We start from the raw sequence: 27363 nt of genomic DNA, 5'->3' as shown, positions 1-27363 counted from the left end.
ATTTCAGAATTCTGTATTTCACAATTTGTCTTTCAGGATTCTCCGTGTTTCCAACAAATATCCAGCTGTTCCTACAAAAATTGGTGGCCAGGAAACATCTGAGAGTCATTTTATGTTTAGTTTATCCACAGAAAATATAAGAGCATTTCTAACAGGAAAATGAAAGACAAAGTGTGTTTAAATACATTATAATTATCAGCTACTATTACACAGAAAAGGAATTTAGGTGCTCCTTAAATATTCCTTCAGCTCCTCTCCCACTTTATTCAAGTGTATCTTGATTTCTTGAGAATGAATTCTTGATATTCGAGTATATCAAATATATCAAGTATATAAAATATATCAAGCTATCAAATCTCTCCCACTGACTCGATTTACAGGCAGTGATTTTAGGTCGTATCCAATTTTACCCTGATATAATAAATTCCTCGCTATAATAAATTGCTTCATATAATAAATTCCTTGCTACAATAAATTCCTTCCTTCTGACCAAAACCTTGTCAGAAGGTGTGTGTATTCCTACAAATAGCTGATTACACACCCTGTGCAAAGAAAACAGCAGGACTGTGACATTTTATGGAAAAAACGAGAGTTACCTTTGGGGCAATTTCAGCTGAAGTTAACAGTGAGTTTAACACCGTGTCAATTTTCAGTTCTTTTCTGGCCTATTTTTTTGCACGGGCCTGGAGGGACAGGACACAGAGAATGGATTCCCCCAGGGTTAGATGGATATCGGGAAGGAATTCCCGGCTGGGAGGGTGGGCAGGCTCTGGCCCAGGTTGGGCAGAGAAGCTGTGGCTGCCCCTGGATCCTGGGAGTGTTCCCGACCCCAGAGCTCTCAGCGAAGGCTCTGAGGGACACGGTGGGACTGCTGGGAGTGTGCAGGGGCAGGTGTTGGACTCGTTGGTCCCTGTGTGTCCTTTTTCCCCCGGGATATTCCCTTTTCCCCCGGGATTTTCCCGTTTCCCCCTCATGGCGGCCGTTCCCCCTCAGCGGCCCCGACCACCGCGCGGGGCGGGGGGGGGCACTGAGCGGCTCTCGGCACGTACCAACTGCACCGCACGGAGGGGGGCGGCGCGTACCACACAGCACGGCCGAGGGGGGACCCACCGCCACCTCCCGCTCCGGCGAATGGAAGCCGAAACGCGAGGCTGAGCGGCAACCCCCCTCTTTCCGTCGCCGGTGGTGCCGCCCGCCTCCCCGCGCGCCGCCCCCCGGCCCCACGTGAGCGGTTTCCCGGCGTGCCCCGCGCTCGGCCGCCGCAGCCGCCGCTTCGCTGCGCGCCCCGCGGGCCCGGCAGAGCGGCCTCAGGGCAACCCCGCGCGGTCGCGCCGCCCGCCCGCCGCCGCAGCCATGTCCGGCGGGGACTCCACGGCGGCCGCCGCCGCCGCGTCCCCGCAGGCGCTGCCGTTCTCGCTGCCCAAGCCGCCGCCCCTCATGCAGCTGACGCCGGGCGACGCCGTGCGGCCCGTGGGCTCGGGCGCCGACCAATCGCCGAAGAGCGCGCGGCTGGGCGCGCGCCCCGATTGGCCGGCGGGGAAGCCCGTCAGCCTCCTGGCGCCACTGCTCCCGCCCCGCGGGGACCCCGAGCCGCTGCTGCCCTTCGGCCCCGCCGCCTCCCGCGCCCCCATCCGCGGCAGGATCCTCGGCCGCTGCGGGGGATCCCTGCTCAGCCCCGCCATGCGGCCCGGAGCCGTGGACAGGGGCTCGCTCATGGTGAGGGGCGGGCGTCGCTCACGGGGAGTCGGGGAGGGGGGTCACGCACGGGGAGTGAGGGGACAGGGGGCGCTCGAGGTGAGGGGGGGACAGGGGGTCACTCAGGGGGAGTGAGTGGGGGGGACAGGGTGTCACTCGTGAGGGGGGCACACACCTGGGGAGTCCCTGCTCTGGGCCCTCTGGGGACACAGTCACGGGATGGGCCAGGTTGGAATCCCAGAATTCCAGGATGGATCAGGTTGGAATCACAGAACGAGTCAGGTTGAAATCCCAGGATGATCCCGGAATCCCAGGATAGGTCTGGTTGAGATCCCAGAATCCCAGGATGACCCCCGAATCCTAGGATGGGTCAGGTTGCAATCCCAGGATGGGTCAGGTTAGAATCTAAGGATGGATCAGGTTGGAATCTAAGGATGGATCAGGTTGGAATCTAAGGATGGATCAGATTAGAATCCCAGAATCCCAGGATGGGTCAAGTTGGAATCTCAAAAAGGATCAGATTAGAAGCCCAGGATGGGTCAGGTTGGAACCACAGAACAGGTCAGGCTGAAATCCCAGGATGATCTCAGAATCCCAGGATAGGTCAGGTTGAGATCCCAGATTCCCAGGATGATCCCCAAATCCCAGGATGGGTCATGTTGGACTCATAGAATGGGTCAGGTTGGAATCCCAGAATCCCAGGATGGGTCAGGTTGGAATCCCAGACTCTCAGGATGGGTCAGGTTGGAATCCCAGACTCTCAGGATGGGTCAGGTTGGAATCCCAGACTCTCAGGATGGGTCAGGTTGGAATCCCAGACTCTCAGGATGGGTCAGGTTGGAATCCCAGGGTGGATCAGATTAGAATCCCAGGATGGGTCAGGTTGGAATCGCAGGATGGGCCAGGTTGGAATCCCAGAATTCCAGGGTGGGTCAGGTTGGAATCCCAGAATTCCAGGATGGGTCAGGTTGGAATCCCAGAATTCCAGGGTGGGTCAGGTTGGAAGGGCTCACACTGGGTCACCCCATCTCCCCTCCCTGCTCCAGCTGGGCCATCCCAGAGTTGGATGGGATGACCATCCCCTGGCACAGGATTGTGTCCAGATGGTTCTGGAACATCCCCAGTGAGGACACTCCACCCCCTGTCTGGGCAGCCTGTTCAGGGCTGGGTCACTGCAAGGGAAGAAGTTCTTCCTCCTGGGATTCTGTGAGTGCAGGGGAGCAGGACTCCACACCATTCCCACCCTGAGCCCCACCACAGCCACCAGCAGCGAGGGACTGTCAGTGACAGTGGCACTGGGGTGGCAGGTCCCTCTGAGAGGACAAGAAAACGTGGTGACACTCTGGGAAGGGACAGGGGAGACTTGCAGGGAGCACTGTTATCCCTGGAATTACCTGGGCAGCACCAGAGACTTGGGAAACAGGAGCTGTCACTGCCCCTGCTGGGATTTGAGGGTGTGACCTGAGGAGGTCAAACGTTGTGTGCAGAACAGTCAGACCAACTTAGTTGCTTGTGGTCTCTTTGTGTGACTCCCAGCCCCGGGGAGCCTTCTGGGATGAGAAAAATAATGGGAAAACTGTTGCTAGAGTGAAAGGGAGCAGGGTTGGGTGAGAGATTAGGGAGAAATAACTCCCTGTGGGGGTGCTGAGGCTGCAGCCCCTCTGCTCTGGAGCCAGGCTGGGAGAGCTGGGGGGGTTCACCTGGAGAAGAGAAGGCTCCAGGGAGAGCTGAGAGCCCCTTCCAGGGCCTAAAGGGGCTCCAGGAGAGCTGGAGAGGGACTGGGGACAAGGGATGGAGGGACAGGACACAGGGAATGGCTTCCCACTGCCAGAGGGCAGGGAGAGATGGGATATTGGGAAGGAATTCCTGTCTGGGAGGGTGGGGAGGCCCTGGCCCAGGTTGGGCAGAGAAGCTGTGGCTGCCCCTGGATCCCTGGAAGTGTCCAAGGCCAGGTTGGACGGGGCTTGGATCAACCTGGGCTGGTGGAAGGTGTCCCTGCCCGTGGCTTAGGGATGATCTTTCATGTCCCTTCCAACCCAAACCAGCCTGGGATTCCATGAGCAAAAAGAAGGGTTATTTTTTGTCCTGCCCAGTCTGTTCCTCAAAGGAAGATGCTGCCCAGGATTATCTGGAGGTGCTCTCAGAGCTGGTGCTTCTGCTGGAATAGAAAGCTCTGAATGTGTTCTGGTATTTTAAAGAAAACAGGAAAGTGTGATTCTACCAGGTATTAGAACAGCACCAGGATTTGGGTTTTTAGGCAAAGAGCCTGGGGTGGTTGTCAGGGTAGAAGCAATTCCTTGAACTTGGCCATCAATAAAATCCTTCACCTGCTGGACTGCTGTGCCTCAGGGTGCCCTGTGTTAATCCTGTATGGAAAAGCACATGGCAATAGCTGTATCCCTAAATTCCATGGGCTTTGCTGTGTGAAGCCATAGGGGAAGGATGATGGGGTGGTTCCTTTTCCACTGGGATGTTTGCACTGTTCAGTTCCTGCCCATGAACTGCAGCTCTGGAGGGCTGGGAGGAGTGACCCCCCTCAGGGGCTGCTTTGCAGTGCCAGTGTGAAATAATTGCTGCCATTGCTGTGTCATTGCTGCTGCTTTCATGCTGCTTTTCCCTGTTTGTCTCTCTCTTCCAGATGGGACACCCAGGGATGCCCCACTACCCCCCCATGGGGATGCACCCCATGGGGCAGAGACCCCCCAACATGCCTCCTGTGCCCCACGGGATGATGCCCCAGATGATGCCCCCCATGGGGGGACCCCCGATGGGGCAGGTAAGGCACTGCCACCAGGATCTTCTTCCTTCCTTGCTTCCCATCAGCATTCCAGGGGATCCCAGGAATCTCCCACAGCAGCTGGGAAGTGAAAGGATCAGTAATTCAGGGGATTTGATCCTGTCCATGCAGAAACTCTTCTCCTGTAATTGTGCACCTCTGTAGAATTTAATTATAAATAAATAAGAACCCATCACTTGGCTTTTATTAAAGTGGTTTTTTTTTGGAGTTTTCTGCAGCTTCTGAAGAAGTAAAATTAAAATAAAAGTAGTGTGTCTTACATACCAGGAACAGAAAGTTGTGGTGCTTCTCAGAGGTTTCTTTAATTCTGAGATAAAAACCAGAGCAAGGTGCAAGGGAAGAAATAATCATATATTGAATTTTGGCTAAATTCCTGATTGAATCCTAATTCTTAATATAATAAGTATTATAATGATAATGAATGTAATATTCTAGTGATGCTCCTTGTGATGGTGGATACAGAAGTGGAATCTGTGGACATTCCTAATAAGAATATTCCTATTTTATTTTGGAGCCTGTAGTGTGTTCTTCCCAATAGGAATATTCCTGTTTTGTGTTGGAATCTCTTGACATTCCTAATAAGATTATTCCTATTTTCTTTTGGAACCTGTGACATGTTCTTCCCAATAGAAATATTCCTGGTTTGTTTTGGAATCTCTTGACATAATAATAATAATATCTCTTGAATAATAAGAATATTCCTGTTTTATTTTGGAGCCTGTAACAAGTTATTCCCAATATGAATATTCCTGTTTTGTTTTGTGATCTGTGGACATTCCTAATATGAATATTCCCATTTTCTTTTGAAGCCTGTAATGTGTTATTCCCAATAGGAATATTCCTGTTTTGGTTTGGAATCTCTTGACATAATAATATCTCTTGAATAATAAGAATATTCCTATTTTATTTTGGAGCCTGTGACATGTTCTTCCCAGTATGAATATTCCTATTTTATTTTGAAGTCTGAGGACATTCCTAGTATGAATATTCCCATTTTATTTTGAAACCTGTGACATGTTCTTCCCAGTATGAATATTACTGTTTTGTTCTGGGATCTGTGGACATTCCTAATAAGAATATTCCTCTTTATTTTGGAGCCTGTGACATGTTATTCCCAATAGGAATATTCCTGTTTTTTTGGGATCTGAGGACATTCCTAATAAGAATATTCCTGTTTTATTTTGGAGCCTGTGGACATATTATTCCCAGTATGAATATTCCTGTTTTGGTTTGGGATCTGTGGACATTCCTAATATGAATATTCCCATTTTATTTTGAAGCCTGTCACATGTTCTTCCCAATAGGAATATTCCTGTTTTGGTTTGGAATCTCTTGACATAATAATAATAATATCTCTTGAATAATAAGAATATTCCTGTTTTATTTTGGAGCCCGTGACATGTTATTCCCATAGGAATATTCCCATTTTATTTTGAAGCCTGTAATGTGTTCTTCCCAATATGAATATTCCTGTTTTGTTTTGGAATCTCTTGACATTCCTAATAAGATTATTCCTATTTTATTTTGAAGTCTGAGGACATTTCTAATATGAATATTCCTATTTTCTTTTGGAGCCTGTGACATGTTCTTCCCAGTATGAATATTCCTATTTTATTTTGAAGACGTTCCTAATATGAATATTCCTATTTTATTTTGGCTAATATTCCCATTTTGTGGGAATGCAGTGAAAGGATCAGAATCCTCCAAACTTTTGTTGCCTAAAAGGCTTGTTTGCTTGGTGGTTTTTTTTTTTTAATGAAAAACTAATATCCAAAAATGGCTTTTAAATAAAAATAAAACTTGTATTTGCTGTCGAAATATCATTAACTGTGTCCCACATTCCTTGGATTGCAGATGCCTGGAATGATGCAGTCAGTGATGCCTGGAATGATGATGTCCCACATGTCCCAGGCTGCCATGCAGCCCACGGTTCCTGTGAGTTTGAACTCCAATTCCCTCACTTTTAAAGCTTTTCCAGCTTTCCCAAGGCCTTTGCTGGCTCTCAGGCTTTATTTCCTTTCCTTGGCAAATCAAACTTCCCATTTGGAAGCTGTTGCTCCTTGCAGGGATGTTTCATTTGGAAAAAAAAAATCAGATTAACTGTTAAAAATCAGATTAACTGTAAAAAACCCAAGATTTCTGGGCGAGGTAGAGCTGGTGAGATTTATTGTCCTGAGGATTTTCATCAGTCTTTAAATTCCTCCTCCTTTTTTTTCCCTGGATTCTGCTTCCCAGCCCCTCATCCCTCACCAGTTTGGAGCTGGAATTCTTCCCAGCATGAACTCTGCTTGGGAAAAGTTCTAATTATGATCAGTATATCATAAAATAGGTTTTTATCTATTAATTTGTTTAAAAAATATCTCTAAATTGTCTCTAAAAAAATCTCCAAATAAAATCTTTCTCTTTAAATTTATTCAATTTAAATATTGAATAGATTTTCATCTGTTGTAAATAGATTTTTTTTTTGCAAGTTTCTGAAGTTCACACATTGAGCAAAATTTGCTGAAATGCCTGAAATTCAAAGGAATAAAGAAGATTTTTGGGTGGAAATGGTGAAGTCCAAGTGAAGTATCTGAAGTGAAAAGTAAATTTCTTTCCTATGAACATAATTTTAATTCAAATTAACTGCAGGAAATCCATTTAAAATCAATTGCAGCCACTTAAATTTAGAAAGAAATTATTTGTTGTTTTTTTTTCCCCATGAAGATTTTATATCCCTGCCAAACTCTGGAATTTCCTGGAGCACAACCCCTTTTGTGGGTTATTTTAACAGTTAAATTGGTTAATAATCCACTTGGTTTTCTCAGGGAGAGTTTGTTGAAAGAGAGATTTAATTAATCTGCTGAATGGTTTTGTGTGACCAGAGGTAACTGTGTCATCCAGGGGATTTAAGGAATTAAAATCCAGAGGATTGAAAGTTAAAAGTTCACAAAGATACAAAATTCCTGCAAAATAAATAAAGTTAGGAATGGGATGTAACATCCCCTGGATCAGCAGTAAAATTACCCTAATTTTCAATTTTAATGTGTAATTTTATATATTTTACAAAGAAGGGAGATCTTCTGAATTTATTACTGGACTAGGAGTGAATTTTGATGGAATTAAGGCTGGATATGTGGGATTTAGGAGGAAAAGGGCATGATTTTAGCACTTCCTAATTGAAATCATTTATAGATGAGTAAAAAATCCTGTCAGTGACCCCTGGTGAACTTTGAGAGAGTGACCTGTTATAATTTTGGTGTCAAATTTAACATGAATTAATTTTTAATTAATTTCACTTAATTAATTTATTTTTTTGGAGGATTTTTAGGGATGTCTGGGATGTTGCATCCAAGGATGGCTGTTTTCCAAACCATCCCTCCCTCTGGCTTGGGATCTCCTGCTTCCAGAAAGCTGATTAGAAACAGTGCAATTCCTAAAAATGAGGATTTTTAGGGCCAGATTAATGCTCTTAATTCCTTTAGAGTGGAATTTAGGGAAAGGAAAGGCCCAGGGAAAGGGAATGTTGGAAGAATTCCTTGTGGAGACACAAATTGCTCTGTGGTTCCCTGGCAGTTCTGGTGCTCAGGGACATTTTAAAAGCATTTAAAAGGTGTGGAGAATTCCCCAGGTTTAGTCCTGTTGGATCAAATCCAATATAATGGATCCCAAGGGATTTATTTTCACTTCTTAAAACCCAATTTTTCTTTGTTTCTTGAGCAGCATTGAAATAAAACAAGTGTGGGGTGAAAATAAACCCTGGTTAAAGCTGAATCCACCAGCTCTGGTTTAGCCTCCAGGGAGAAAGAAGTGGGGAAAACTCTTGGAATTCTGAGCATCTTTTTCCTCAGTTTGAAAGAATTCCAAGAAGAGCATCTGGAAGAGCTCCAGGCTCAGGAATGCACCAGTAACACACCCAAAGGCACAGAATTAGCCCAGAAAGCTCCTAACCATGTCCCTAATTGCTTTATTTAAGGAGCAGGGATAATTAAGAGGGCGAGGGGAAGGTTGGAATCCCTATTTAAGGAGTTTAAGGAGCATTTTGAGGCAGGAAGCACTGGTTTGGGTGGATATATATTGGATTTCTTGGGGATTTAATTCCAGTTGCACTCAGTAATGAAGTGTCTGTTGGTTGTTTCTGCAGCCAGGGGTGAACAGTATGGATGCACAAGTAGGTGAGTATCAAAAACTCCTTTTCATTTCAAATATTTGACCAAAATCAGCTGAAACATCCAAAATAATCCTGTTTTGGAAATTTCATTCAGCTTTTCAGTGACTTGGAGCTCTTCATTGCTCCCCAGGACATTCTTTTCTTTCACACACCAATTAATACACTGAAAAATTTCTAATTTCTGTGTGTTTATTTTAATTAGTGCACAGAAAAACGAAGCACCCAAAGCCTTTCTGATTTCTGTGTGTTTATTTTAATTAATGCACAGAAAAACGAAGCACCCAAACCCTTTCTGATTTCTCTGTGTTTGTTTTGCAGGTGTGACCCCTCCTGGAACTCAGGTATGGGAGAACCCCAATCTCAGAAGGTTGGAATGGTTTGGAGGTTTCAAAGGACACTTTGGGTCCTATTTTTTCCTCTCAGACAGAGCTTTTTTTTTTGCTTATTTACCTGTCAGTCTGTAATTAATGCCAATGGCTTAATTAGGGGGTTTCTGTTATATCCTTAATTTCTGAGCACTGCAGTGTGTTTGGTTTAGTCCTCCTGGAAACAAACCCCTTCCCTTTTCCCTTCCCTCTCTTTTCCCCCTCCTCTCCTCCTCCCAAGTTTTTCACTGTTGCCTGAAATCTGGGGCCCTTTTCCCAGCTTAATTATTAAATATAGATGATAATCAATCTTATTTCCAGGAGATTTGCAGTTGGACTGTAAGGAATTCCAGTTCCCCATGGCCACATCCCATCAGTGATCCGGAGGGGATGGGAAGAGCCATCTTCTCCTGCTCCTGATTTCAGGGAATTCATACAAAAACTCTCTGTGGGAAACAGCAGGAAGCTCCTGAGGAGTTAAATGGGAATTCAGGAAGGCAGAATCTTCTGGCAGCACATTTTCCTTTAAGTTTTGGGAATGGGCTTTGCTCCTGGAACTTTGACCTGGGAGTTCAAGTTGGAGTTTGGGCACTTCACTTTCCCTTTCTGGTGGGAATTAGTGGCTTTGGAATGAGGAGTGGGAAGCTCCAGTCCCCCAAAAAAGCACTTTGCTGCAAACAACACTGCCTTAAAGTGTGCTTTGGGTAAATTCAGTGTATTTAACACATGCAGGTGAAAACCAACAGTTATCCAGGATTTTCAGAGCTCTTTTGTTTCATTCCCAGACAACCCATCCCGTGGTCTCCACAGTCCAGCAAACGGCCACCACCACCAGCTCTGCCACTGAGGATCACTCCAAGCAGGTTTGGCTGCTTTCCACTTGTGTTTCCCCCTTTCTCCTGCCTTTTGACACCATCCTGGTCACCAATCCCTGTTCATTATCCATGGCATCTCCTGATTTCCCTAGAAATCCACGTGGACAGAGCACAAATCTCCCGATGGAAGAACTTATTACTACAACACCGAGACGAAGCAGTCGACGTGGGAGAAGCCAGATGATCTCAAAACACCTGCTGAGGTGACCTAAAATCAGATTATCAGATTAAAATGACTGTCCTGGCTGGTGGGGTGGGAACACGAGGATTTCTGAGCATCACTCGTGCAGGAGAATGGCTCTGCCAAGGGATTTATGCATTTTGCTTTCTCTCCATTAGCAACTGTTGTCCAAGTGTCCCTGGAAAGAGTATAAATCAGATTCTGGGAAGCCTTATTATTACAATTCCCAAACCAAGGAATCCCGCTGGGCCAAACCCAAAGAGCTGGAGGATCTTGAAGGTAAAGTTACCCCCAAAAAAAAGTGTCCAAGCACAGCAGTCAGACCTCAGTTAGTGCCTTAATTACTGAAATAAGCTCTTTGGAGTAGAGTTAATGCATCTGAGATGTCTGTGGAGCAATTATATATATATACATATATATCTATATATATTTTTTATATATTGATATATTTATGTATACATTTATATATAATTTTATATATTTACATAAATATATATTTATATATTTACATATATTTTTATATATTTATGTATTTACATATATATTTATATATTTTTTATATATATATGAAAGCAAGGCTTTGTTCAGGTATCATTTTGGCTTTCATTTTTGGCAGTAATTATTTTGAGAAATTCAAATGGCAAAAATATTGGGATTTTTTCATATATATAATAGATATATTAATATATAGATATATTAATATGTCTATAGATATATTAATATATAGATAATATATTGCCTTTCTGTGTATAAATAAATAAATATATAAATGAAGACATTTTATAAAATGTCTTCTAATGCTCCCATTTTTCCCTTTTACCATGGTTTTATTTGGGATTGTGAGGGGATAAAATAGCTACAAAATCAGCTGGGAAAGAAATAAGTGTTTAAAAAGAATAAACAGCAGTGATTTAGATAGTTCCTCCTGGGTTTTTTATGCTGTTTGATAATCCTGATTTTCTGTCCTTTGAACTCCTCTTTTAAAGTTGAAATAGTGATTTTAAACCAAGGAGTTTTTCTTTATATGCCCTCATTTTTCTTGAATGGGTTTGGTTGAGTCTGAATTGATTTTACTCTCTAAAGGGCACAAGTAATCAAATTATTGATAGGAACAAAAATATTTAAAGCTGTGCTTTATTAAATCAGTAATTGTCTTGCAGGACCTTTTCACCATGTGCATATCAGTTATTTCCAAGCTATATTTTAATTGCTTTTTCCCTTTCTCCTCCAGCAATGATTAAAGCTGAAGAAAACAGGTATGTTTTTAATATTATCCTAATTTTTTGCCTGTTGCTTAAAGATGGACTCTGGTCTTGAAATCTTCAAACATTCTCCTTGCAGCTTTTCATTCAAATATATATAAATAATATATCAATTTTATACATAAATAATACATATTAAGCCTCAAATAATGTATTCTGAGTGACTGTAAATAGGATGATGGACCTCCACAGATCCAGAGTTTGAGTAAAGCTTTTACTTGGAGCTGATTTTGTGCTTTTCTGAGGGCCTTGAACCCTTTTTTGAGAGTCTTTAACTCTTTTCTGAGAGCCTTTAAAACCCTTTTCCAAGAGCCTTTAACCCTTTTCTGAGGACCTTTAAAACCTTTTTCTGAGAGCTTCTAACCCTTTTCTGAGAGGTTTTAAAACCCTCTTTTGAGAACTTTTAAACCTTTTCTGAGAGACTTTAAAACCCTTTTCTGAGAGCCTTTAAACCTCTTTTTTAAAAGCCTTTAAAACCCTTTTCTGAGGGCCTTTAAAACCCTTTTCTGAGAGCTTTTAAAACCCTTTTCTGAGGGCCTTTAACGCTTTTCTGAGAGCTTTTAAAACCCTTTTCTGAGGGCCTTTAACGCTTTTCTGAGAGCTTTTAAAACCCTTTTCTGAGAGCCCTGAGCCCTTTTTGAGGGCACTTAAAACCCTTTTCTGAGAGCTTTTAAAACCCTTTTTTTGAGAGCCTTTAAAACCCTTTTCTGAGGGCCTTTAACCCTTTTGGGAGGTCCTCAAACCCTTTTCTGAGAGCATTTAAAACCCTTTTCTGAGGACCTTTCATTTTCTGAAGGCCCTGAACCCTTTTTTGAGAGTCTTTAACCCTTTTCTGAGAGCCTTTAAGATCCTTTTTTGAGAGCTTTTAAAACCCTTTTCTGAGGACCCTGAACCCTTTTTTGAGAATCTTTAACCCTTTTCTGAAGACCTTTAAAACCCTTTTCTGAGAGCTTTTAAAACCGTTTTCTAAAGGCCTTTAAAACCCTTTTCTGAGGGCCTTTAACCATTTTCTGAAGGCCCTGAACCCTTTTTTGAGAGTCTGTAACCCTTTTCTGAAGGCCTTTAAAACCTTTTTCTGAGGGCCCTGAACCCTTCTTTGAGAACCTTTAACCCTTTTTTGAGTCTTCCACCCTTTTCTGAGGGCTTTTACCCCTTTTCTGTGAGCCTTGAACCCTTTTCTGAGAACCTTTAACCCTTTTCTGAGAGCCTTTAACCCCTTTCTGAGGGCCCTGAACCCTTTCTGAGGGCCCTGAACCCTTTCTGAGGGCCCTGAACCCTTTCTGAGGGCCCTGAACCCTTTCTGAGGGCCCTGAACCCTTTCTGAGGGCCCTGAACCCTTTCTGAGAGCCTTTAACCCCTTTCTGAGGGCCCTGAACCCTTTCTGAGGGCCCTGAACCCTTTCTGAGGGCCCTGAACCCTTTCTGAGGGCCCTGAACCCTTTCTGAGGGCCCTGAACCCTTTTCCGATGGCCTTTAACCCTTTTCTGTGTCTTTACCTAACCCTAAACCTCCGATTTCGTACTTCATTAACTTCCTTAACCTAATTAACCTCTGGGTTCACCCTGACTCCCGGAGCTGTGGGTGACAGTGGGTGTTTTTGGTTCCCCCAGCACAAAGCCCGAGGATTCCGGTGCATCCACAGCGGCTCCGGCCGCCTCCACAGACGCTCCGAGCGGAGCCGGAGCCGCCCCCGTGGCCGAATCCGCCCCCGCGGCCACGGCTGCTCCCACCGGAGCCGCTCCAGAGGGGGAAGCTGCTCCAGCTGCTGCCGGGGGGGAAGCTGAGGGTGCTGGGCCAGCCCAGGCCGAGGAGCAGGGCCAAGGAAGCGCCGCCCCCGGAGCGCAGGAGGGAGCGGGGGACGCGGCCACCGGCACCGAGGACACGGCCAAGCAGGAGGCAACGGGAGAGTGAGTGGGGTTGTTGCACAGGGGGCATGGGGGAAGCTCCAGGGAAGGAAGTTTGGGTTGGATATTAGGGAGAAATCCTTCCCTGGGAGCGTGGGGAGGCCCTGGTTTCCCAGAGAAGCTGTGGCTGCCCCTGGATCCCTGGAAGTGTCCAAGGCCAGGTTGGAGCAACCTGGGCTGGTGGAAGGTGTCAGTGTTGGAACTGAAGGAGCTTTAAGGTCCCTTCCAACCCAACCCATTCTATGACTCTCTGATCCCAAACACCAAAGTCTTATCTCAAACCTGTGGCACATCTTAAAGCAAGTTCTTGGAGAACATTGTTTTGTTGGAGGACAAGGGGGAGTGGATTTAAGGTGAAGGAGGGCAGGTGGAGATGAAGGATTAGGAAGAAATCCTTGGCTGGGAGGGTGGGGAGGCCCTGGCCCAAGTTGCCCAGAGAAGCTGTGGCTGCCCCTGGATCCCTGGAAGTGTCCAAGGCCAGGCTGGACAGGGCTTGGAGCCACTTGGTCTAGTGGAAGGTGTTGGAACAAGATGACCTTTAAGTTCCTTCCCAACCCAAATGATTCCATGATAAATTATGAATCCACGTGGCTTTGCTGCATTTTTATTTCTTCTGGGATCTGGTGTATCTTCAGTTGAGGGTCACCAAGCTCCTTAACATGAATGTGAGTCAATGGCACCACAGAATAATAATGAGTAAGAAAGAGAGGAAGAATTATTTATTAAATCTATTTTTAGAAAATTAACTCCACTTGCCAACCATCTCCCAAAGCTCTTAAAACCCTACAGAGCATCAATGACATGAAAATTCCATAAATTTTTCACTAGCTGTAAGAATTTCCCATTAAATACTTACTCTTTATGATCCTTTTCCATAGATCTGTGCACTTGGTTATCAATAGAAGAAAATGAAATACTAAATAGATCTTTTATCTGTTCCAGCAGAAGTGGGACCCTTTCTTAATTAATAATGAAGAATTGATTATGTGGGGAATGATTATGATTTTTATCACTCAAATAAAAAAATGCTGAGGGGGATTGCAGACAGCAGGAGGTCATCAAGGACAAGAGGCACATTTTTAGGCATATATAATATAGGAATATTCCTGCTGCATTCCAGCATTATATTTTTATGAATAATTTCTAGATAACTTGAGCAGGCAATTGCATCAGGGAAATATTGATCTGAAATAATTTGCTTTTTCTGATGAGTTGTGTGTGGTGCCTGTGAGGAAAAGCCTTGTCAAACTGGATTTATCAGGGTTTGACTTTGAGCTACTGTTTAAAAAACTCATTCTATCCAATTCTAGTCATTTAGGGCTCTTCAGTGGCTCTACCTTAGAAAAAAAGACTTAAATAATAAATTACTTTTTGTTTCTAGTGCTGCTTCAAAGAAGGAGGACGACGATGCCCAACCAGTTAAAAAAACCTACACCTGGAACACGAAGGAAGAAGCAAAACAAGCATTTAAAGAGCTGTTAAAAGAAAAGGTATTTGGGCCAATTCTTCATGTTTTCTTCAGCTACAAAACCTGCACTGGCCAGGTTTTATTTTGATTTATTTTTTTTTAAGCTAAGGGTTGTTTTTTAAGGAATTTCACAGTGGAATGTTGATTCCAAAGCGAATTATTCCATGATTTCTTGTCTTCCCAGCGAGTCCCATCCAATGCTTCTTGGGAGCAAGCCATGAAGATGATCATCAACGATCCCAGATACAGGTACTGCTCAATCCTTCCCTCCTCAAATCCCCCCCAAAATTAGGAATATTGGTGCCTTTGGGAACGTGGGCCTTTGGCAGGGAACTTTGGTCCTTCCCTGCATAAAGAAGTGCAAGCCCTGGGCTGAATTTTTCCTTTGGAAAAGATGTGGTAGTTGGTATTTTCTGCTGTTTCCATCAATTTGTTTGGAATAAAAATACACATTGGTAATGATGGAATGAGTGGCTGCTACAAACATTGGCAGAAAAGTGGTTGATAGCTATGATTAAAATATTATTTAAATGTGTACATGCAGCAAAATAGTAACTTGGGTTATATTCTTAACTTCTTTTATTAGAAAGTGCTGCTTTTTTCAATGATCTTCCACTAATCCTGAGGGAGTGATGGTGGTGACTGGACATTTATATTATATTACATTGTATTGTATTATTATATGTAATATATATTATTATATTTCTATTATTACATTGCATTACATTATTATATTATTATAATATATTGTATAGAATATATATTATATTCCTATTATTATATTCCATTGCATTATATTATTATACTATATTATATATTATATGTATTATTAGATTTCTATTATTATATTACATTACATTATATTATATTATAATATATTGTATATAATATATATTATTATATTTCTAATATCATATTACATTGCATTATATTATATTATACTATATTATATATTATTATATTTCTAATATTATATTGCATTGCATTATATTATATTATACTATATTATATATTATATATATTATTATATTTCTATTATTATATTGCATTGCATTATATTATATTATTATATTATATATAATATGCATTATTATATTTCTATTATTATATTACATTACATTATAGTATATTATATATAACATATTATTATATTTCTATTATATTACATTGCATTATACTATATTATTATATATTATTATATTTCTATTATTATATATAATATTATTATATTATATATATTTAATTTTGTCTCAAGATCTGGATTATTCAGATCTGCTGCCTTTCAGTTCTTTGGGTTTGTTTCTCTTATTTAATCCCTTTGTATAAATGACAGAATTATTCTCTTTTTTCTCTGCTCTGAAGTGCTCTGGCAAAGCTGAGTGAGAAAAAACAAGCTTTTAATGCTTACAAAGTGCAGACAGAAAAGGAGGAGAAAGAAGAGGCGAGATCCAAGTACAAAGAAGCCAAAGAATCCTTCCAGCGTTTCCTGGAGAACCACGAGAAGATGACATCCACCACCAGATACAAGTAAGGGGTGCTGGGGCAGGAGAAAAGTCCTGCTGGGCTGAGAGGATGGGCAGTGACATCAGCTTTCATTTTAAGTTCTTCCCTTCCTTTATAAAAGATAAAAAAAGGTGTCACAGAAAATAAAATCCCAAGGGGGAAAATCAGGGAGACGTCCTATGGAAGTGTTCCTGCTCCTGACAGAGTTCACTGGTGGTGTGGGATGGTGGGGTGGTTTAATAATAATGTTAATAATTAATTCCTGGGGTGCTTTGTCTCGTCCCAGGAAAGCTGAGCAGATGTTTGGGGAGATGGAGGTGTGGAATGCCATATCCGAGCGGGATCGCCTGGAAATCTATGAGGATGTCTTGTTTTTCCTGTCCAAGAAGGAGAAGGTAACTTCCCTCCTCGTTTATCTTGTTACCCTGAATTAATTTCAACCTCTGGTGGAGCAGATGAACCTCTGGTTTGAGGGTTATGGCAGATAAAGAGCAGTTTTTTGAAAGGTCTTTGTTTTTATGCACATCAATTCCTGCTGAATTTACCACATGTTTGATTTTTAGGATGATTTGAATAAATTAAAAGATTATTTTTATTTCTAAGCTGCTCTGAATCACTGAGACAATAATAATATGCAAAAACTGTGTAGGTCCAAGTTGTGGTGTGTCCAAGGCCAGCTGGGATGAGGCTAGTGGGAAGGGATGGGACTGGATGGGATTTAAGGTCCTTTCCAACCCCAACCAGTCTGGGATTCTCTGTAAATGAAAGGCTAATTTTGAGTTTTCTTGGAGCAAAGTTGATGTCATGTCTTTCTGCCCACACAGCCTCAGATTTCCAACCCAAATCCATGTGTTTTCTCTTCAGGAACAAGCCAAGCAGTTACGGAAGAGGAACTGGGAAGCCCTGAAGAACATCCTGGATAACATGGCCAATGTCACCTATTGCACCACGTGGTCGGAGGCCCAGCAGTACCTGATGGACAACCCCACCTTTGCAGAGGATGAGGAGCTCCAGAGTGAGTCCACAGGATCCTTGGGATCCCTCTGGGAGAGGGAATGGGAAGAAATAACCTGATTTTTCCCCTTATCATTCCATTCTCTCGCCAGACATGGATAAGGAGGACGCCCTGATCTGTTTTGAGGAGCATATCCGGGCCTTGGAAAAAGAGGAGGAAGAGGAAAAGCAGAAAAGTTTGCTGAGAGAAAGGAGGAGGCAGAGAAAAAACAGGGAATCCTTCCAGGTTGGTGGGATTGGCTTTTCTGTCCTAAATATGTCGTTATGTGGGATTTTTTTATTTCTAAGGGTGGTTTTGTGCCTCAGGTGGGAGGTTTTGTAGCGTTTTCTCCACTCTGGAATGCACCTGGTTGCCAGGAAGTTGGGGAAAGTAAAAAGAAATAGATCATAGAATCATAGAATCAGCTGGGTTGGAAGGGACCTCTGAGATCATCAAGTCCAACCCTTGATCCAACCCCACCGTGATTCCCAGCCCATGGCACTGATGCCACATCCAGTCTGTCCTTAAACACCTCCAGGGATGGAGAATCCACCCCTTCCCTGGGCAGCCCATTCCAATGGCTGAGCACCCTCTCTGCAAAGAAATTCTTTCTAATATCCAACCTAACCCTCCCCTGCACAGCTGAAGACCCAGCCCTCTTGTCTTGCTGATGGTTGCCTGGGAAAAGAGACCAACCCCCCCCGGCTCCCCCCTCCTGTCAGGGAGTTGCAGAGAGTGAGGAGGTCTCCCCTGAGCCTCCTCCTCTCCAGGCTGAGCCCCCCCAGCTCCCTCAGCCTCTCCTCACAGCACTTGTGCTCCAGTCCCTTCCCCAGCCTCGCTGCTCTTCCCTGGACCTGCTCCAGCCCCTCCATGTCCTTCCTGAGCTGAGGGCCCAGAACTGGACACAGCACTCCAGGGGTGGCCTCACCAGCGCTGAGTCCAGGGGCAGAATCACTTCCCTGGCCCTGTTGGCCACCCTGTTCCTGAGCCAGGCCAGGATCCATTGGCCCTCTTGTCCCCCTGGGCACACTCTGGCTCCTGTTCAGCTCCCTGTCCATCCCCACTCCCAGCTCCCTTCCTGCCTGGCTGCTCTCCAGCCCCTCTGGCCCAGCCTGGAGCTGCCGGGGGTTGTTGTGGCCAAAGGGCAGGACCCGGCCCTTGGCCTGGTTGAACCTCATCCCATTGGAATCAGCCCAACTCTCCAACCTCTCCAGGTCCCTCTGCAGACCCTCCTGCCTTCCAGCTGATCCACACTCCCTCCCAACTTGGTATCATCTGCAAATTTGCTGATGATGGACTCAATCCCCTCATCCAGATCATCAGTAAAGACATTAAACAGGACTGGGCCCGACACTGATCCCTGGGGGCACCAACAGTGACCAGATCCCAGCTGGATGCAGCTCCATCCCCACCACTCTCTGGGCCCAGCCCTCCAGCCAGTTCCTAACCCAGCACAGGGTGTCCCTGGCCAAGCCATGGGCTGCAGCTTTTCCAGGAATGTGCCATGGGAGACGGTGTCCAAGGCTTTGCTGAAGTGCAGGCAGACACATCCACAGCCTTCCCCTCACCCACCAGGCAGGTCACCTGGCTGTAAAAGGAGATCAGGTTGGGCAGAAGGAGATCAGGTTGGGCAGAAGGAGATCAGGTTGGGCAGAGGGAGCTCAGGTTGGGCAGAAGGAGACCAGGTTGGGCAGATGTGGATAGAGAGGGAAGTGCAACTGGGATGTCGTAAAATGGTGGAGGAGGGCGGAAAAAACCAATAAAAACTGGGATTTTTCAGTCATATTTGAGCAACTATGGAATTGCAGTCATCAGGATGAGCCATAACCATGGAAATGTGTGAGGAGTGATGGGAAATGCCTGTTGTGGTTGTGTTTGGCAGCTGTTCCTGGACGAGCTGCACGAGCACGGGCAGTTACATTCCATGTCCTCCTGGATGGAGCTGTACCCGGCCATCAGCTCCGACATCAGGTTCACCAGCATGTTGGGCCAGCCTGGTAAGGGGGGATTTGGGATTTTTGGAATGGCTAAAAAAATAGCTTAAACATTTTGGAAAAAAATCTTAAAATCTGGGGGGGAAAAAAAAAAATTGGAAAAAAAAACTAGGGAAAAAAAGATAAAAACCCACCTAAAAATGTCTTAAATCGAAAGGAAAATGAAAAAAAAAACCCTAGGTATCTTAATGTATTTTAAATATTCTGGAAAATCTAAAAAAAAGTAAAATTTGGAAGGTAAAAGAGCTTAAAAGGTCTTTAAAGGAGCCTAGAAATGTGTAAGAAATAAAGACGTAAATAGCTAAAAAAGCTAAATAAGAATCGAAGAAATTGAAAAAAATCTAAAAAATATAAAATATAAATAAAATATAAATAAAAATAAAAAATATAAATACAGAATTTGAAAGCTGAAAAAGCTTAGAAGATCTTTTTTAAAGGGCCTAGAAATATGTAAAAAATAAATACAAAATAGGTAAAATAGGTAAATAAGTATCTGAGAAATTGAAAAAATCTAAAAAAAATAAAATGTGAAAGCTAAAAAAGATTAAAAGATCTTTTTAAAAGATCCTAGAAATGTGTAAAAAATAAATACAAAATAACTAAAAAAGATAAGTATCTAAGAAATTGAAAAAATCTAAAAAAAATAAAATGTAAAAGCTAAAAAAGATTAAAAGATCTTTTTAAAAGATCCTAGAAATGTGTAAAAAAAATACAAAATAGCTAAAAAAGATAAATAAGTATCTAAGAAATTGAAAAAATCTAAAAAAATAAAATATGAAAGCTAAAGAAGCTTAAAAGATCTTTAAAAAATCCTAGAAATGTGTAAAAAATAAATATGGAAATAGGTAAAAAATCTAAGTATTTAAGAAATTGAAAAGATCAAAAAAAAATAAAATCTGAAAGCTAAAAAGGCTTGAAAGATCTTTTTAAAAGATCCTAGAAATATGTAAGAAATAAATACCTAAATAGATAAAAAATGTAAATAAATATTTAAGAAATCAAAAAAATCTAAAAAAAAAATAAAATCTGAAAGCTAAAAATGCTTAAAAGATCTTTAAAAGAGCCTAAAAATACAAAATAGCTAAAAAAGATAAATAAGTGTCTGAGAAATTGAAAAAATCTAAAAAAAAATTAAATGTGAAAGCTAAAAAAGATTAAAAGATCTTTTTAAAAGAGCCTAAAAATATGTAAAAAATAAATACAAAATAGCTAAAAAAGATAAATAAGTATCTAAGAAATTGAAAAGATCTAGAAAAAAATCTGAAAGCTAAAAAAACTTAAAAGATCTTTTTAAAAAGATCCTAGAAATATGTAAGAAAATAAATATGTGAATAGCTAAAAAATTAAATAAATATCTAAAAAATTGGACAAATCTGAAAAAAGAATAAAATCTGAAAGCTAAAAAAGATTAAAAGATCCTTAATAGATCCCAGAAATATGTAAGAAAATAAATATGTAAATAACTAAAAAAACCTAAATAAGTATCTAAGAAATTGAAAAGATCTAAAAAAAAAAGATCTGAAAGCTAAAGAAGCTTAAAAGATCTTTAAAAGATCCTAGAAATTTGTAAGAAAATAAATATGTGAATAGCTAAAAAATGAAATAAATACCTAAAAAATTGGAAAAAAATCTAAAAAAAAAAATCTAAGAAAATCTAAAAATATCTTTAGAAATCTAATCTCTAAAAAAATACAAAGAATCCAAAATCATGTCAGAAACATGTAAAGTTTCTGTGGATCCCTCCCCTCAGGATCCACAGCCCTGGACCTGTTCAAGTTCTACGTGGAGGACCTGAAGGCTCGTTACCACGATGAGAAGAAGATCATCAAAGACATCCTAAAGGTGAGCAAATCCCAGGAAATTCCTTGTCGTGCCAGATCCCTCCTCCCAGGGAACCTGTTGGTGCTGGGAATTCCTGACTCCCCGATGCCAAGGAATTCCTTTCCTTCCAGGACAAGGGCTTCGTGGTGGAGGTGAACACTTCCTTCGAGGACTTCGTCACCGTCATCAGCTCCACCAAAAGAGCCACAACTTTGGATGCAGGAAATATCAAACTGGCTTTCAACAGTGTAAGTGTGCAGGGAGACCAGAATTATAATATAATATCAATAATTATCCTGGATATTTTAATATGTGTCATTAATAAATGTCAAATTAATGTTTTTATTAGGGTAATTAATTAGGGTATGAAATCTCTTGCCTAAACAAGAATGAACATTTATTTTAGGGTATGAAATCTCTTGTCCAAGCAAGAATTAACATTTATTTTCACTGTATTGCTCTGCCTACTCCCATAATAATTTGGGGAGATGCTTATGCTGATATCAGTTACCAGAATTATGGCAGAGGTTGATCTTCATTCCAACCATCACCATTCCAGCTTAGGGAATTCTGGGGTAGGAATTGAGTCAGGTTCTCTGATTTACACACAGCTGATCTCATGAGCTGTGTGTGTGGTTTCTGGAGTTTATTAATTAACTCTATTTGAGATTCTCAGGAACAGCCATTCTGTGCTTTGAAATTAAACCATTGATTAATTATTATTATAATTCACACTAACAGACCACTCCGAAGGTGAACTGGCTTTCCAAAAATCCCATTAAACTGGATTATCCCCCTTCCACTTGGATGTCTTTGAAATATCCTGTGCCTTTTCCTTATCTCCTGTGCCTTTTCCTTATCTCCTGTGCCCTTTCCTTGCTGCAGCTGCTGGAGAAGGCCGAGGCGCGGGAGCGGGAGCGGGAGAAGGAGGAGGCTCGGAAGATGAAGCGCAAGGAGTCGGCCTTCAAGAGCATGTTGAAACAGGCCACCCCCCCCATCGAGCTGGATGCTGTCTGGGAGGATGTGAGTGTGGCCCTTCCTTAGGAAACAATTCCCAAAGGGATTCAACACCCTGATCCTAACCCTAACTACACCCCACAGCAAGCTGGATGTGGTCTGGGAGGATGTGAGTGTGACCCTTCCTTAGGAAACAATTCCCAAAGGGATTCAACACCCTGATCCTAACCCTGACTACACCCCACAGCAAGCTGGATGTGGTCTGGGAGGATGTGAGTGTGGCCTTTCCTTAAGAAACAATTCCCAAAGGGATTCAGCAGCCTCCTAACCCTAACCCTACACCCCACATCAAGCTGGACGCTATCTGGGAGGATGTGAGGGTGATCCTTTCCTCAGGAAAGAATTCCCAAATGGATTCAACAACCTGCTACCTGCTAAGGTTAACCCTGAACTCTAATCCTAACCTTAATGGTCCTTTCCTTAGGAAAGAATTCCCAAATGGATTCAACCACCTGCTGCCTGCTAATGCTAACCCCTAACCCTGATCCCAACCCTGACCCTACATCCCCCATTGAGCTGGACACTGGCTGGGAGGATGGGAGTGTGGCCTTTCCTTCAGAAACAGTTCCCAAAGGAATTCAACAGCCTCCTAACCCTAATCCTAACCCTAACCTTAACCACTAGCCCTGGCCCAAACCCTAAACCCCGACCCTAATGGTCCCTTCCTTAGGAAAGAATTCCCAAGTGGTTTCACCAGCCTGCTGCTGCTAATGCTGACCCCTAAGCCCAACCCCTGGACCTAAACCATGAACCCTAAACCCTTTATTCCTGTTATTATTTTTATTTCTAAATGCTCTATCTGCTATTATAATTCCATTGCTGTTTCTCTGGCAGATCAGAGACAGGTTTGTGAAGGAACCAGCATTTGAAGACATCACCCTGGAGTCTGAAAGGAAAAGGATATTTAAAGACTTCTTACATGTACTAGAGGTAGTTCCTAATTTATTTTTTTCCCCCATGAGAGAATATACCAAAAAAAAAAATTCCTATTCCTCCTAAGTTGGGTGGGAAGGGGAAGGATTCAACAGGACTTTACTGATTTCTGGTACATTGGGAATCACCTAAAAGTGATGGATATAAAACCTCATCTCCCAAGTGAGCAACTGGAGAAACATCTCACACTTATTTGAGAAATAATTGGTCTTTGAATCTGCTCCTGCAAGAATTTTTGGAGTTGACACGAAAATTTCCTGCTTTGTTTTAGGAAATTTATTGCTGGGATTTCATAGGAAACAAGATGAAATTGGAACTAAACTTGTCCAGGATTTTATTCCCTACGAATCAGGGTCTCCCAGAACACACCAGAATCATGATTTTTTTTTTTACTGTGATCGATTTTCTTGCTGATGAGCAAAATAAATGCTGTAGTTTAATTCCATCCTTAGTTTTGGTTGAGCTGCAGAACTTCTGACAGGGTTCAATAAAGTGCCAGTGTGAGATTTATTTCACTGTGCAGCACGTGCTCTTTGGGGGTTTTGTTTTATTTCATATGCTGCAGTTTGTAAGAATTTGGGCTTCAAATGACTTAATTTGTCAATTTGAAATTTGGCAAAGCAAGGTGTGGGTTTTAGGCCAGCTTTAAACTGGATCCAGGTACCAAACCTTGTGTTTCCTTGCTCCTAGGGGCTTTTATTGGGGCAACAGTGCCCATTTTTGGGGGGGTTTGACAGTAAATGTGTGATTGGGGGTTTTTAACCCGTCCCAGGTTTGTGGAGGGTGAGGAACGTGGTCCTGGGTTCTTTGGGTGTCCTCAGGGAGCTGCTGAGGTGGGGCTGCCTCATTCCTGGGGGACTGTTCTCCAGGGACTGCAGGGACAGGACACAGGGAATGGCTTCCAACTGAAAGAGAGGAACTTTAAGCTGGATATTGGGAAGGAATTGCTGGCTGGGAGGGTGGGGAGGCCCTGGCCCAGGTTGCCCAGAGAAGCTGTGGCTGCCCCTGGATCCCTGGGAGTGTCCAAGGCCAGGTGTTGGGGTTGGAACTGGGTGACCTTTAAGATCCTTTCCAGCCCAAGCCCTCTGGAATTCCATGCTGACCCCTCTCCTGTCCCCCAGCACGAGTGCCAACACCACCACTCCAAGACCAAGAAACATTCGAAGAAGTCCAAAAAGCATCACCGGAAACGCTCCCGCTCCCGCTCCGTAAGTGTTCCAGGGGCCCCCAAACCCACCTCTGCCACAGCTCCTGGTGGCTCCTGTCCTTGGGATCCATGGTAACCATTCCCTGGCTTTGCATCCGAAGGGCTCCGAGTCCGAGGACGACGACAGCCACTCCAAGAAGAAGCGGCAGCGCTCGGAGTCCCGCTCGGTGTCCGAGCGCTCGTCCAGTGCGGAATCCGGTACGGGATGGGGCTGGGTTGGGTTGGAATCCTCCTTCCCAGCTGGATTGCTGGGTCTTCATCGCTCCACTGATGTGGTTTTGTCTCCTGTGCCTGCAGAGAGGAGTTACAAGAAGTCCAAAAAGCACAAGAAGAAGAGCAAGAAGAGGAGACACAAGTCTGTAAGTGCAGTTCAGCTCTGAGGTGCCTCGTGGCCAACCTGGCACTGCTTTCACTCAGCCAGAGGGGATTTTCCAGGGAAAAAAAACCTGCTGGAGTGGGATCAGGCTGGAGGAGGGTGTTGCCAATGTAATACCTCTGTTATATATCTTCATATTGAACCACTGCTAAATTTGGGGGGTTTAAGTGCAACCACGTGAGGTGTGAAGGACTGCACTAACAACTTGGAATTTGCTGTTTATCCTGGCAAATCCTGGTGTTCACTGTTACTGTGGGAAGAATTCCAGCCATTCCCTGTGCCTGCCTGTCAGGGATGTGTCAGAAGCTCTGAATCACCTGTGTCAGGCCCTGTATCACCTGAGGTCAAAGAGTGGGGTTTGTAAAAGTAAAAGCCAGAAAAACCATTTTCCAGAGCTCACCACTTCCAGAGATCTCATGGAATGACTGCCAGTTGTGCACAGGGATGGGCTGAGGGACATCCAGCATGTCCCACCTTTGCACTGGGAATGGTGGAAGTTCTGCCTTGAACAAACCTTCCTCGATGTTTTTGGGTTATTTATTTCTGTGCCTAATTAGGAACTACTTGGAGCAGTTTCCAGGGGCTGGATTAAAACAGAACCAGTGAAGAGGGGAAATTTAGGTTGGATATTGGGAAGGAATTCCTGGCTGGGAGGGTGGGGAGGCCCTGGCCCAGGTTACCAGAGAAGCTGTGGCTGCCCCTGGATCCCTGGAATGTCCAAGGCCAGGTTGGAGCAACCTGGAATAGTGGGAGGTGTCCCTGCCCATGGCAGGGGTGGAAGGAGATGATCCTTAATGTCCCTTCCATTCTGAGATTCCATAAAATCAAGTCAGACTTTTCTGCCTGTGGTTATTCTATAAATCAATACTGAACATCTTCAACACTGATACTCAACATTTCCCTCTTTACTTCTCCAGGATTCCCCGGAGTCGGATCTGGAGCGGGAGAAGGACAAGAAGGAGAGGGACAGTGAGAAGGAGCGGGGCCGGCAGAGATCCGAGTCCAAACACAAATCTCCCACCAAGAAACGGCCCGGAAAAGATTCCGTAAGCTCTGCTCCCACCTGCTGCCTGTGGGGTGGGATGGGATGGGATGGGATGGGATGGGGTGGGATGGGATGGGATGGGATGGGACAGGGGGCAGCTCCAAGGGGGTGTTCCAAGGTCACAGTTGGACTCTTGGTCAAAGGTGGGACTCTGTGATCTCAGAGGTCTTTCCCATTCCCAAATAATTGGGTTTTTGTGGATCCTGAGTGTGCCACAGAGCAGCCACCTGTGCCACGAGCTGCCCAGCTCTGTCTGTGTCCTCTCTCAGGGTCCCAGTGGGCACAGGTGGCACCTCCAGAGGGTCCAACCCCCTGGAAAGCCCCATCCTGAGCACGATCCCGTTGTCTCCACAGGGGAACTGGGACACGTCGGGCAGCGAGCTGAGCGAGGGGGAGCTGGAGAAGCAGAGGAGGACTCTGTTGGAGCAGCTGGATGAAGATCAATGACAAATTATTTATACCAAAAATGTTTACACGGCATCCCAGCCCAGCAGAGCTGGAATTACAGCGGCTTTTAGTTTGTCCCACGTCACCCCAGGCAGTCCCTATTGGCAGCAAATGGAGACAACCAATGGAATTCCCAGGGAAAAGCTGGGAAAAAACCTGGAGTGCTGGGCTGGGCTGGGCAGGGAATAACACTGGGCTGCTGGGCAGAGCCATTCCAGCTTTGGAAAAGGGCCTTTAATTTAGTTTCTGTTGGTTTAATTAATTCCCTGCATGGATCTGGGATATTGGGGGTTTTCCTCTGGGAAGGCAACGGGAGCGATGAATCTACGTCCTGATCTCTCCTGCAAACCCCCAGGTTTTGGGATTGTTCTCGGTCCCAGTGTGGAGTTTGTCCAAGACTTCACTGACTGAGCACTGACTCCAAGGAAATAACCCAGGGAATGGGAATGGGAATGGGAATGTGGCTGCAGCGCCAGCAGAGGGGGTGTGTGTGACACAACCACCTCATTCCCAAATCCCGCCCCGGCCCAGCCGCGGGTGTTCCCTCAGCGCTTATCTCCACCTCCAGCTCCACCTGGACCTTCCCCTCGGGAAAATTTAGGAATAAAACTCAAATTTGCCCCCCATTTCCAAGTGTTGCCTTAAGAACCTGCTGCAGAATGTCCCTGCCCGGCCCAGAGCAGGGAGGAGGAGGAGGAGGAGGCAATTCCAGCCCTGTTTTCCAGCCCCTGCGTGTCCAGGAAGGTGCCCCTGCCCTGCTCGGGGAGAAAAATTGGGAATCTGCTCTCCTTGGAATATTTTTGTACATTTTTATTGATGATTAAACCTTGTCTTGTACCCTGGCTGGTGTCTCTTTGTCCTGGAGCAATCCTGGCTCTGCCCCTTGGAATTCCAACCTATTCCTCACAAATCCCATCCAGGGAACACTCCCAGCTCAGTTCCTTCCCAGCCTGGATTTTCCCTCTTTTTGACAACCCCCCAGGTGGATTCATCCCGGGAATTCTCTTGCTGGGGTGGTCACGTGGCTCAGACTCCTTGGGAATACGCTGGGAGTGGAATTGGGAATTCCAGGTGGAAAATGCAGGAGCCCAAAACCATTTTTCCTGGGCTGATTTGGGATTTTTTTCCCTGGGATCAGCTGTGATTTTCCCTGGGGTGAATTGGGGTTTTTTCCTGGGCTGATTTGGGATTTCTTTTCCTGGCACGAGTTGGGATTTTTTCCTGAGATGATTTGGGGGTTTCCTTGGGATGATGTGGGAGATTTTCCTGGGGTGATTTGGGATTTTTCCTGGGATGATTTGGGATTTTTTTTCCTGGGGTGATTTGGGAT

At 44.0% G+C, this 27363-nt stretch overlaps 1 protein-coding gene and 1 long non-coding RNA gene across 3 annotated transcripts; one reads left to right on the top strand and one right to left on the bottom strand.

Moving 5' to 3' along the window:
• Nucleotides 1-1249: 1249 nt before the first annotated feature.
• PRPF40A (pre-mRNA processing factor 40 homolog A) lies at nt 1250-26875 on the top strand. Of its 2 annotated transcripts, XM_051810156.1 has the most exons (26): nt 1250-1716; nt 4334-4471; nt 6347-6427; nt 8616-8646; nt 8961-8983; nt 9793-9870; nt 9975-10085; nt 10222-10342; nt 11295-11319; nt 12935-13231; nt 14610-14718; nt 14881-14945; nt 16059-16223; nt 16486-16594; nt 17064-17214; nt 17306-17439; nt 19076-19190; nt 20938-21029; nt 21140-21256; nt 21894-22031; nt 22860-22955; nt 24080-24166; nt 24267-24363; nt 24463-24524; nt 25459-25587; nt 25941-26875. In XM_051810156.1, exons 1-26 carry the CDS (start codon nt 1354-1356, stop codon nt 26031-26033), a joined length of 3027 nt encoding a protein of 1008 aa, XP_051666116.1. In that variant the 5' UTR covers nt 1250-1353; the 3' UTR covers nt 26034-26875. The 2 variants fall into 2 exon arrangements, with proteins under 2 accessions (XP_051666116.1, XP_051666115.1); XM_051810155.1 differs by having other exon boundaries at nt 24267-24524.
• On the bottom strand, nt 11327-12800 carry LOC127481213 (uncharacterized). Its single transcript, XR_007908146.1, has 3 exons — nt 12661-12800; nt 12512-12621; nt 11327-11615 (listed from the first exon to the last, which is right to left on the bottom strand). It is a non-coding gene; the product is annotated as an uncharacterized LOC127481213 (long non-coding RNA).
• Nucleotides 26876-27363: the final 488 nt, after the last annotated feature.

The sequence above is a fragment of the Manacus candei genome, unplaced genomic scaffold, assembly GCF_025592945.1.
Source record: "Manacus candei isolate 608988 ecotype Guabito, Panama unplaced genomic scaffold, ASM2559294v1 h1tg000077l, whole genome shotgun sequence".
NCBI classification, from domain to species: domain Eukaryota; kingdom Metazoa; phylum Chordata; class Aves; order Passeriformes; family Pipridae; genus Manacus; species Manacus candei.
Note: the sequence above shows the minus strand (reverse complement) of the source record. Positions and strands in the feature narration are given on the sequence as shown.

Excerpts from the sequence above, each read along its gene's own strand:
- PRPF40A (XM_051810155.1), top strand. The coding sequence starts at position 1,354 with ATGTCCGGCGGGGACTCCACGGCGGCCGCCGCCGCCGCGTCCCCGCAG. Across the intron at positions 21,030-21,139 it reads TCATCAAAGACATCCTAAAG|GACAAGGGCTTCGTGGTGGA; the intron begins GTGAGCAAATCC and ends CTTTCCTTCCAG. Across the intron at positions 21,257-21,893 it reads TCAAACTGGCTTTCAACAGT|CTGCTGGAGAAGGCCGAGGC; the intron begins GTAAGTGTGCAG and ends TCCTTGCTGCAG.